Source organism: Astatotilapia calliptera, chromosome 15 (genome assembly GCF_900246225.1).
Source record: "Astatotilapia calliptera chromosome 15, fAstCal1.2, whole genome shotgun sequence".
Classification (NCBI taxonomy): Eukaryota; Metazoa; Chordata; class Actinopteri; order Cichliformes; family Cichlidae; genus Astatotilapia; species Astatotilapia calliptera.
The window spans coordinates 13,502,001-13,513,562 of record NC_039316.1 but is presented as its reverse complement, the minus strand read 5'-3'; the positions used below and the strand labels follow the sequence as shown (position 1 = coordinate 13,513,562).

Below are 11,562 nucleotides of genomic sequence, written 5' to 3'. Positions count from 1 at the left end.
ACTACAGGAGGAATGCTGACCCACATCCACCCATCCACATTAAGGGGACGGCTGTGGAGCGTGTGAGCAGCTTCAAGTTCCTGGGAGTCCACATCTCCGAGGATCTCACCTGGACGACCAACTGCTCCAAGCTGGTCAAGAAGGCTCACCAGCGCCTCTTCTTCTTGAGGACCCTGAGGAAGAACCACCTGTCCTCAGACATCCTGGTGAACTTCTATCGTTGCACCATAGAGAGCATCCTGACCAACTGTATAACAGTCTGGTACGGGAACTGCTCTGCCTCGGACCGGAAGGCGTTGCAGAGGGTCGTGAAAACTGCCCAGCGCATCGCCGGAGCACCACTTCCTGCCATAAAAGACATCTACAGGAAGCAGTGTCTGAAAAGGGCTGGGAAAATCATCAAAGACCCCAGTCACCCATCACATAGAGTCTTCACCCTCCTGCCCTCTGGGAGGCGCCACAGGAGCCTCCGGACTAAGACCACCAGGTACCGGAACAGCTTCTTCCCCACAGCTGTCAGACTCCTGAACTCTGCCTCCTGACATCTGACCCACGTTAAACTCATGCACTGAACATACACACCCCCACAATGGACAACTGTACCCTCAAACACACAATAATAACATGGACTGAACCACCACTCACAACCACTAGCACTTTACATAGCCTCTGTAGAAACTATCTACACCCTCACTTATCTTAACTGCACTACTGTATAGCTCTGTGTAAATAATCATTCTGTACATTCAATAATCTTTAATCCTACAACTGTTTACAACTTGCATAGTTCCCATTTCTGTATAGCTGTATATCTCAAATTTCTGTAAGGTTATTTATTTCATATTCTGTATAGTTTTTCATATTTATATCCTGTTCATAGCCTGTACATAGCTTGTACTCACTACAGCCTTTACATACTTAGTTATAGAATATTCACAACATACTTCATACCGTGTACATGATAACATACCATAATAGACCCATTTCTGTAATATACTTACATATCTATACTATTGCTAATATATATTGTAATATATCTATATCACTAAAGCACTTCTGGATGGATGCAAACTGCATTTCGTTGCCCTGTACCTGTGCATGTGCAATGACAATAAAGTTGAATTCTATTCTATTCAATTTGACTTTTATTTCAAAAAATTCTCTAAAAATCAAAAATCACACCACAAAAAGATAAAATCTGTATCCAACTCTAAACTATATACATACATATTCTCAAGTGTCCATTAAATGGAGTGTACTGCTCTAAAGAAGCATCCTTCTTGGTGCCATGTCTTTGTAGATGTTGATGACCTCGTTGTAATTGATCTCCACATCTTTCTCAATGGCCAACAAGAGGAGATCAGACAACCTTTCTTCTCCACACAAACTTCTTAGTTTATTTTTGATTATTTTTAGCTTTGAAAAAGATCTTTCAACTGTTGCAGTTGTCACTGGTAGTGTTGCGTAGATCTGAATCATTTTGACAAAGGCAGGAAAGATCAGCTGGCCATTGTTTTCCCTCAGTATCAGAAATATTTCTCTGAGGTCTTTTGAACTAAAGCTGGAGTGGAAGACCTTTAATTCTGTTTTGAGCTGGTCCTCATCTTCTCCATAGAATTCACAGAGGATGTGGACAGCTTCAATGGCTTCTGGGTTTGGTGGGCCTACCCAGTTAGCATGCACAGTTAAGGGCTGGAAGGACCGAATGATTCTGGCCGTTGGGCTTCCAGTATTGTCCCCTTTGAACCTCCTGTTCAGTTCCCCAGTCATGATGTCCAGAAAGGTGAAATATACACCACTCCTGAAATATGCCTCCACTGACTCAAACTGAGCACCTACTTGAGACACTGTGGTGCTGTGTTGGAAACGCACTGGAACTTTCCGCTTTCTCTCCTGACCAGGCACCACGGTAGGTACTGGAATGTTGAAACTCTCTGCCTTCTCTGATGCACATCTAAATATCTCTCCAAATTTCTCCTCAGACCTCATGGTTTGCAATGTGTGAAGCACACCATCAATTACCTTGTAGGCAGTGGAATGGTCCAACCCTTCTTCCTGCAGAGAATCTGATGCCAAAGCAGTGACTTCGAATACTGGTGTGGTGATTTCCATGCAGAGAATGAACATAAAATTAATGGCATTTCTGTACATCTGAGCATCACCTTGGGCCAGGTTAGGTGGGTCACTGTCACTGATGTCATCAAGGAGCATCAAAATGGCTTTCAAATTTCTCTGAAGTGCCTTCAGTGCTTTTTCCCTGCAAGCCCATCGAGTATCTGACAGCTGCTGGAGCTCCATAACACGTTGTCCAGGAAAGAGAGACTCCTGAAATTTGACCAAGGCAGCATGACGCTTTGGGGAGCCTGAGCAAAAGGCATACAATTTCTCCACCAAGTTGAAAAATGTCACAAAATGCTTGCTGGACTTTGATGCCTCCACTAGTACCAAATTGAGCCAATGGGCTTTGCAGTGCACATAGAGGGCCTTCTCATTGTGTGCACGGATTCTAGCTTGGAGACCTTTATACATGCCACTCATGTTGGCTGCTCCATCATAGCCTTGACCATACATGTTCTTCATCTCTAGGCCATTCTTTTGCAGAAGCAAGAACACTGTATTCTCCAGCTCCTGGCCTGTAGTTGTATCAACATTGCACACTTCGATGAATCTCTCCTTTATTTGCATATGATGAAAATATCGCACAACAAATGACACTTGCTCTTTGTGTGAAACATCAGAGGTTTCATCAAGTAGAATGGAATACATTTCAGCCTCTTTTATTTCACGTTGTATCTCCTTCCTGATGTAAGTTCCTAGTGCTGCAATGATGTCATTTTGACTTCTGTTGGAAAGCAGTGACACCTGGGGCCTTGTCTTGGTGGCTTTAACTGTGGCAATTTTTTCCAAATGCATTTTCAGCATACTATCGTAGCGGGAAAATACATTGACTAATTCACGAAAATTGCCACGGTTATCACTGGACTCACTCTCATCATGACCTCGGAATGCTTGTCCCTGACGTGCAAGATACACTGTTAGGTCAATTAATCTTGTCAGGATTTCTTTGTTTGTCTGCCTCTCTCGCTCTCTAACTTCCACCCCTTTTACGTCTGAAACATCAAATGCAGACTGAAGGGCCTTTTTCTGGAAATTGATCCATCTAACCATGCTTGTCATGTGCATCTCTGCGCTGGAGTGTTGTTTGATTTTTTCAAGAGCAGTACTCCTCTTTCTGATGCCATCAGTTGTCCAGGCTGTTCTGCTTTTATATTTTTCATCCGAGAGGAAAAGCCGACAACTAAAACAATGCATTGAATTAGCAGTGGGTGAGTATTCCAGCCACACATTAGCAGAAAACCACTGTTTCTGGAATGATCTCCCCTCAGTTTTTGGGTAAGGTATATCAGGCTGACATGGGCCCACATTGCAGCACATTGAAACGTATCTGTCATTGCGCTTTATTTTAAATGTGTGTTGGATCTGTTGGGTATTGTAAAGCTGCTAACTTTGACATTATGTGATCGATCTGTTCTTCCTCATTGTGGTCTTCAGAGAGCACTACATCAGTGTCTGTAGGCCTAACTGAACCTGTTGCTGCATTGGTCGCGGCTTCATCTGTTTCTATATCTCCCTCTTCTGCTATGCTGGTAGATGGCATAGAGCTGCTTCCCTGCTGTGACTGACTACAATGGAACAATAATAATAATAATAATAGTATTATTATTTATCATAATAATAAGCTTAAACAGATAGTTTTAATAATAACCCATACTGCAAGTCTTGTAACATAGAAATAACTTTCGTAGGTACAAAATAATAGTTAGCGCAATGCCTGCTGATTAAGTTCATTAAAAACTAAGTGTGAACAGCTTTTAAGATTTTCCAATAGAATTAACTGCAAGGAGCAGGTTACATTAAAACATTAAAATAGAACCTGACTCTGCCCTTGACTCTGACCTTTCATCTTCATTTTCCTTTGCTTTCATCCAGGAGAGCAGAGAACTGCTTCCCTGGGCTGCCTGTTGTAGATCCCTTTCTTTCTCCTTTCTCAGCCTCTCTTTCCTAGGCATTATGCTTGCTGAAATTAGTAAATAAATAGACCAAAATGTATGAGAACGAATAAGACTGACTGTGGTCATTACAAGCACAGGGCAGAATGGTCGTTTTCACAGGCAATTGGGAACTGCCTATTTTTCCTTTAGCAAATTAATGTCTTAATGTTGCCAATATGTTACACCAAAAAAAATTAACATGTCTAACCAGTGCTTCTCAAAACTTTTAACATGCACCACCCCCAACACCGTACCCTTCAAACTACCAATAACAACGTCACTGTTCTGTCACAATCAGGTCACAACACAGTGCGTAAATGTCTGCGAGCATCGCTGAGTCAGTAACAACCAGTTAGGCTAAAGACAGTTGGACGGTGTTCTAACTTTCTCACAGGAGACACCTACTAAAGACAGTCAAAGACATTAATTTCAATCTTACCAAAGTAGGACAGTAGCTGACGTTAGTTATGGAAAGGCTAATCCACAAAAACGGAGAAACGTCCATAATTCTATTATTCATAATCATGTCAAGGTTTTAGGTTTTTCTGCAGTTCCATCTCTAAAAAGTGTGATGTCTTCCCGTCACTGACTTCAGTTTGAAAACTTTGTATTTATTCACAGATTTCCGTGAGATCATCCTAAAATTTGTAACGAAAAATGGGCTCAAAAGAGCCCTCTGGCTAACGGCATGTAGCCTATAGCATAACGTGATATTTTCAATAGTGTATGCAAAAAGGTCGGAATTGATGGAGAGTGGGGTTGCCTAAATGGTTTAGGTTACATTTTAAATGTGTCGTTTTTTTGTTTATCCATATGGAGGGGGCAAGCTGGCAAAGTTTGTCATGTGCAGTTTCTGACAGGCTACTTCACAACAAAACAATTGCAGGTTGGTCTTAGAGGGCAAACAGAATAATTTCACTCGATTCATGGGTTACCTGACTGGTTGGGAAGGGAAAGAGCTGCCGTGTTGTCCGCCGTGGCTCCCAGTCCCTATAGTTAGCCTACTATGCCTACTCCAAGTAGTCCTATGTCATGCCACTGCTACACGCCTCACAACAAATGAACTGCAAGCGTGTTCACGTGACACGGTGACAGTGAAAAAGCGACAGGGTTCGGGTGTCTTTGAAGAAGGGGCACAAATCAAGCCATTATTTTCACACCTTTTTAAATCGCGCAGCTTTAAAAAAAAAATCACGTCTTTCAAAAGGGCACTTTTTTGGACTGAGGGCAAAAGGGCAAGTGCTTCAGCACCACCTCGTCTCTATCTGTGCACGCCAGTGAGTACTGCAGTATGAGAAGTGCAACATTCAGTGTGCAGAAACAGATCAGGTGCTTTCTAACAGCAGTGTTCCCTTTAACACAGCAGCAGTTCAAATATTTCTGTCAGTCTGAGCTGAAACATGAATCTAATCAAATATCAAATCAAAGTTCTTTGCCTCTGCCAGGACGTTAACATTTGATCTAGTTTTTTACAAAGTTCCCTCAGCGTCCAGAGCCACCAACATACCTTTGATCAACAGCAAGTGAACATTTATAAATGTGTGTTTCCAGAACAGGAAGCAGCAGAACTATTGTTCTGTTATCAGGCAGCAGCACAAACGCTCATCAGCTCATTTACTGTGCAGGACTTTGAGTGTGTGAAGTGTGTGTTTGTGCTGGATTTCCTTTGGAGAATCTCAGTCAGAAACAAGACAAAGAAAAACTCTTTCAACAGTCCAGGTTGAGTTGACAACATGAACTGCATTTATCTTCCTCTGACTTGACATGTTCTTCCTCCTCTGCACCGAGCCAGCTGCTAAGACTCACAAGCTCATTGACATTTTCTGATGATAAAGAAACTCTCTTCTTCTGCACAATATGAGCAGCAACAGAGAAGAAGCTTTCACAGGTACAGATGTTGCAGCTGTGGCCAAGTACATGTGCTGCATGTTGGAGCAGCACTCTAATGGACAGGCCTCTGTACTGATGGTGGGCTCTGCTCTGTATCCACCACACTGTTCTCAGCTGAGTCTTCCTCCTGTTCACACTCTGATGAAGCACCAACAGGGCCAACTTCTTCTCTGGTGGCTCGGATGTTGTTGCTTCCACAGGTTTCCCTCCAACAACCCTCTGTTCCTGCAGTAAGTTCAGTAAGACCTGGGTAAACACTTGAGCTCCTTGAATCTGGCTCCAGCAGCAGTTTTCACATATACAATGTTGGCATTTTGCTTGCGTGTCTCAAGGTCTGTTCTGAATGTAGACTTGAATTTGACCACGTAGGCGGGGTCATCATCTGAGCTCTCCATCACCTGAGAGAGATGACAAAATAGAATCACAGAGCATGAAACCAACGTTTCTCCTCCCAGAAGTTCAGTCACAGACCTGCAACAGAAACAAGAAGATTCAAATGACGCAGAGCTTTCATTTACTTATATCCACAAACATGTCCTCTACATATTCATGCTGTATTTACACACACATACAGAGGCTGTTTGTCTCTCACACACAGACAGGACACTGAGAAATACATCATGTTAAATATACCTGCAGGCTTCCAGCTGTGCACTTTGTCCCTGTCAGCTGGGATTGCCATGGCAACCTTGGTGTTGTGCGCGATGCAGGGACGTGTTCAAAGGCAGACGTCTGGCAGCAGCATCATATTTGATGCACTATCTGTACTGAGTGTGCTGACTGTATTTCAAATGTCCCACTGCTGTGCAACATGAATCACATGTTCTGCACGTTTCTGTAACTCACAGGTAACCATGGTTACCCAGCCACGCCCAGTAGTCTCCAGAGAGACCAACAGCTGGTTCATGTTGTAACGCCGTGGCTTTCATAGCCTCTCCTTTTTCTACAGCTCATGTGTTCTTCTTGTGATGCTGCGTCTTGAGGCTCATACATGCCGTCATTTGTTGATCCTAAGAACGTTCCTTAGACCGACTTCTTCAACAACAGATAACTTTAGTTGTATCAACACTGCCTCCTGGAACAGTTTAAAATGAACATGTCAAAGATCTGTACCTGTCTCCATGTTTCTGTTCCCGCCCCTTTCTTTCTGTCCTGGGTCATGTGAGCGCTGCAGTAGTATTAGGCCCACCCTCAATGCTCCCATTGGCTGAGACGCATAATGACGCCCATTTCAAGCCAGCACTGGTCAACATCCCTCCTGTGACCCATGGCTGTAATATTCAGAGCCAGTGAGCACTTTCACAATAATCATGATTTTAAACACTGTGATTAAAATAATTGCTGATGTTAATCAGTTAATGAGTTAACGAGATAATAACAGGTTAAGTTGCCCTAATAATTAGACTTTGATGACAAACTGATGTGATCTCCATGTTTCCTTTGTTGGACTGTGGGCGAGTGTCAGAACTGAATGTACTGAGTAACATGTAGAGTTTAAACATGTGTCAGTTCCAGTTTTAGAGCTCTAAAGTGCAGCTATCATGTTAGGAATATGTTAGGAATAGACAGGAACACTGAGCACACTGAGGTCAAATCTTTATTTTACCACTCTCTGCATTCTTGATGTTCATGAATTCAGCAGCTTCATGATTGTCTGCAGCATTAATCTCATATTTCCATTAAAAGTGTTGAATTTGACTGTTTGATGTTCTTTATGATCTCTGGCACCAGTTCATCTGTAGGCTGAGCTCAGTCCATCCATTTAGTGAAATGATGTTTAAAGGTCTCCTTGTTCTGTGAGCCTGCACAGATCCTGAAGCAGAAAGCCTGGGTTAACAGAGAAATGATCATCACTGTGATGATGCTCACCATCTCTGACTGGGATTTGAGGTTTTGTCAAAGCAGCAAAGAAAGCCTGGCTATGTTGGACTGGGTGTGACAGCAGCTCCCAGTTTGAGTTCAGGAGACAGACACCCTCTCTACTTTGAAGATCAGCTTCAAACTTTCCTTTTTTATAAAGCTTATAGTTCGAGTTGGATCAGGTGACCCTGAACCATCCCTTAGTTATGCTGCTATAGGCTCAGGCTGTTGGTGGACTTCCCATGATGCTCTGCTTTCTTCTCCCCTCTTTTCACTCCTGATGCTTTTATATGTCACTACTGCATGTCCTTAACTTTTGTCTCTCCATTTTGTTCTTGTCTCTCTGAGCTCATCTCTTCTCTTTCCCCTCACCCTGCAACCAGTCATGGTAGATGCTCCTCCTGGAGCCTGTTTTCACTGGGAGGATCTTTGTGTCAAAGGGAGTTCTTCTTCCCACCATCACCAAGTGCTGCTCACAGTGGAGGCGGTTACCTTACACTGTTAAACAGCTTCAGATGACTGTTGTTGTCTGTTGGGTATTGTCACTTATAAATAAAGTTACAATGGATGGATAGATGTTATTGTGACAAAGAGAAAACAACTGTTGACAGATAGATTGTTGTTTTGTGTGTCTGCAGTCTGTCAGGCTGTCTGATCACAGAGGAAAGCTGTACTTCTCTGGTCTCAGCTCTGAGCTCCAACCCCTCCCATCTGAGAGAGCTGGACCTGAGCTACAATCATCCAGGTGACTCAGGAATGAAGCTGCTGTCGGCTGGACTGAAGGATCCAGACTGGAGACTGGACACTCTCAGGTATGGAGAAAAAAATCTTATAGAGGAGGAAGAGCTGGAAACATTTCCCGTGTCTTTCACTCACTTCCTGTTTGTTTCCTGCAGATGACACATGAACAATCACACTTGCAGGAATATTTTCAGGGACAGACACACTAGTCTAGCTGGATAGTTCATGGATATTTATGTAGGGGTCTCCAAGGAGTCTGTTTGCAGGAACATTTAGGTCACAGGTGTACCTGATATAGATACCAGTGTACCTAATAAAGTGTCAGCTAACATTTGAAAATGGAAGCTTAAATAATGACAAACTGTACATTCACAGCTGAATTCACAATAAATTTGTTCTCCAGTGCACATTTTTCTGTTATTGTTCTCAAACAACAGAATGAGAATGAAATATTGATTCTAACAGGGCCCACAAACAGCATTAGCTTAGCAGTATTAGCTTATCAGAGTTTCCATCATGGTCACACAAATCCTTAGCAGAGAAAAGTGGCCTACTTAGCAATAGCTGCTCAAGTTGTATAAAGAAAGGGAAAACAGTATTAGCATTAGCTGCTAATGGCAGCTTACTTAGCATAAACTCTTCACATCTTTATAATGCAAGGGAAAGGAGTCACTCATGGAAGCCTATTTAGCATTAACGTCTCACTGTCACGGTCTGGCTGGGGCAGACCGTATGTGTTGCAGAGGAGGACTCAAACGCAGACCAAAACGTGGGGTGGATTAACAAAACAAGCCGTTTATTGAGGCTAGCAACGAGGGTACAAAATAATAGGGCATCGGTGAAAACTAAACAATAACCTAAACTAGGTGAACTAATAACAAAACATGAAAAACCTTAACCATAGTGAACTGACAGCGATACCTGGAGATGAGACATGGATGAGCAGACGACCTGACAATGAATGACTGAAAGCACACGGACTAAATACACACAGGAGGATAATGAGGGAAGTGGGAACACATGGGGAAACAGCTGGCACACATGAACATAACGACGTGACAAGGGGATCGTAACAGTAACAACATTGAACCTAGGGACACAGGAACCCTTCAAAATAAAACAGGAAATCTCAAATCAAATCAAATCAAATCACTTTTATTGTCACATCACATGTGCAGGCACACTGGCACAGCACATGCGAGTGAAATTCTTGTGTGCGAGCCCCAGAAGCAACAGAGATGTGCAAAACACAACAACACAAACGAGCAAAATACAAGAATGGCCAACCTGAAACTAATAAATATATGTACAATATATAATAGTGTATGCATTTCTGGATGTGTATACTAAATGTTTTCTATGTGTGTGTGTGTGTGTGTGTGTGTGTATACATTTTTACAAATTAAATAGTAAAAAAAATAAAATAAATATAAATCTAATGAAATGCAGACCTAACAACATAAGACAAATAGATAAGAAACACACGAAGGGAAGGGCAAGGGAGACTTCACAGGGTATGACACATACAAGGGGGAACTGATAAACAGATGCACATAGGACACATAATAGGCTAGAACATACACTAACAGCATCAAAAGAACTGAAACTCAAAACACTGGGTCATAAGACCCAGGACCGTGACACTCACATCATTATAACACAAGAGAAAAGGATATTAGCATAAGCTACTAATGCTTATTCACCTCAAATTAGCTTTAGCTGCTAATTGTAGCCTACTTAGCATTAACTCCTCACTAATATAATGCTAATTCACATCAAATTAGCATTAGCTGCTCATATTGTTATAAGGAAAGAGAAAACGGTATTAGCATTAGCTACTAATAATTATTCAGCCCTAATTAGAATAAGCCTCTAAAAGCAGCCTACTTAGCATTAACTCCTCACATCGTTGTTACCCAACGGAAAAGAGGATTAGTATTAGCTACTATCATTTTTAATAAGTAAGAGAAAACAGTGTTAGCATTATTGAATAATGCTAATTCACACTAAATTAGAATTAGCTATTCACAAGAGCGTACTTAGAATTAGCCTCTCACATTGTTAAAAAGTAAGGGAAAACAGTATTAGTATTAGCACATAATGCTAATTCATGTCAAAGTAGCATTAGTTAATAATGGCAGCCTACTTAGCATTAACTGCTCACTAATATAATGCTAATTCACATCAAATTAGCATTAGCTGCTCACATTGTTAAAAGGGAAGGGAAAACAATATTAGCAATAGCTGCTAATAATTATTCACCTAATTAGAGTTAGCCCCTAATGGCGACCTAGTTAGCATTAACTCCTGACATCGTTATAATGCAGGGGAAAAGGGTTACCATTATCGGATAATGCTAATTTACATCAAATTAACAATAGTTAATAATGGTAGACTTCGTATCATTAGCTGCTGTCATTCTTACAAAGCAAAGGAAAACAATATGAGCATTAGCTGCTAATGCTTTTTCATCTAAAATTAGCATTAGCCACTAATGGCAGCCTACTTAGCATTAACTCCTCACTAGTGCTAATTCACGTCAAATTAGCATTAGCTGCTAGCATCAGCCTACCTAGCACTAGCTGTTCACATTGTTAAAAAGGAAGAGAAAACGATATTAGCATTAGCTACTAATAATTATTCACCACTAATTAGAATTAGCCGCTAATGGCAGTATACTTAGCATTAACTCCTCACATTGTTATAATGTAAGGGAAAAGAATTAGCATTATCTAATAATGTTGACCTTGGAACAACGGGAAAAGTTCAGAACTAAAGATTTAGGAATGTTTCTCGATAGCTCTTTCTCATTTGAGAAACAAATGAATTCTGTTATTAAAACCAGCTGTGAGGTTTATATTGTTGATTGTCATTTATGCTTAGAAATATTTACTCATATATGCTTAGAGTTGTATAATTGATTGCATAATGATCTGTGTACCTTCCAGAGTGCTCTGGCATGCACACACCACTTGGGGCCATGAGAAAGGTCGTACCCTCTCTTACTGATTTATGGTGT

General features: G+C 41.5%; 1 protein-coding gene across 2 annotated transcripts; it reads right to left on the bottom strand.

The window, feature by feature from the left end:
- Positions 1–1,181: 1,181 nt before the first annotated feature.
- LOC113006451 (zinc finger MYM-type protein 1-like) lies at positions 1,182–7,944 on the bottom strand. Of its 2 annotated transcripts, XM_026142433.1 has the most exons (3): positions 6,576–6,605; positions 3,958–6,340; positions 1,182–3,683 (listed from the first exon to the last, which is right to left on the bottom strand). In XM_026142433.1, exon 3 carries the CDS (start codon positions 3,433–3,435, stop codon positions 1,264–1,266), a length of 2,172 nt encoding a protein of 723 aa, XP_025998218.1. In that variant the 5' UTR covers positions 3,436–3,683; positions 3,958–6,340; positions 6,576–6,605; the 3' UTR covers positions 1,182–1,263. The 2 variants fall into 2 exon arrangements, with proteins under 2 accessions (XP_025998218.1, XP_025998217.1); XM_026142432.1 differs by having other exon boundaries at positions 3,958–7,944.
- Positions 7,945–11,562: the final 3,618 nt, after the last annotated feature.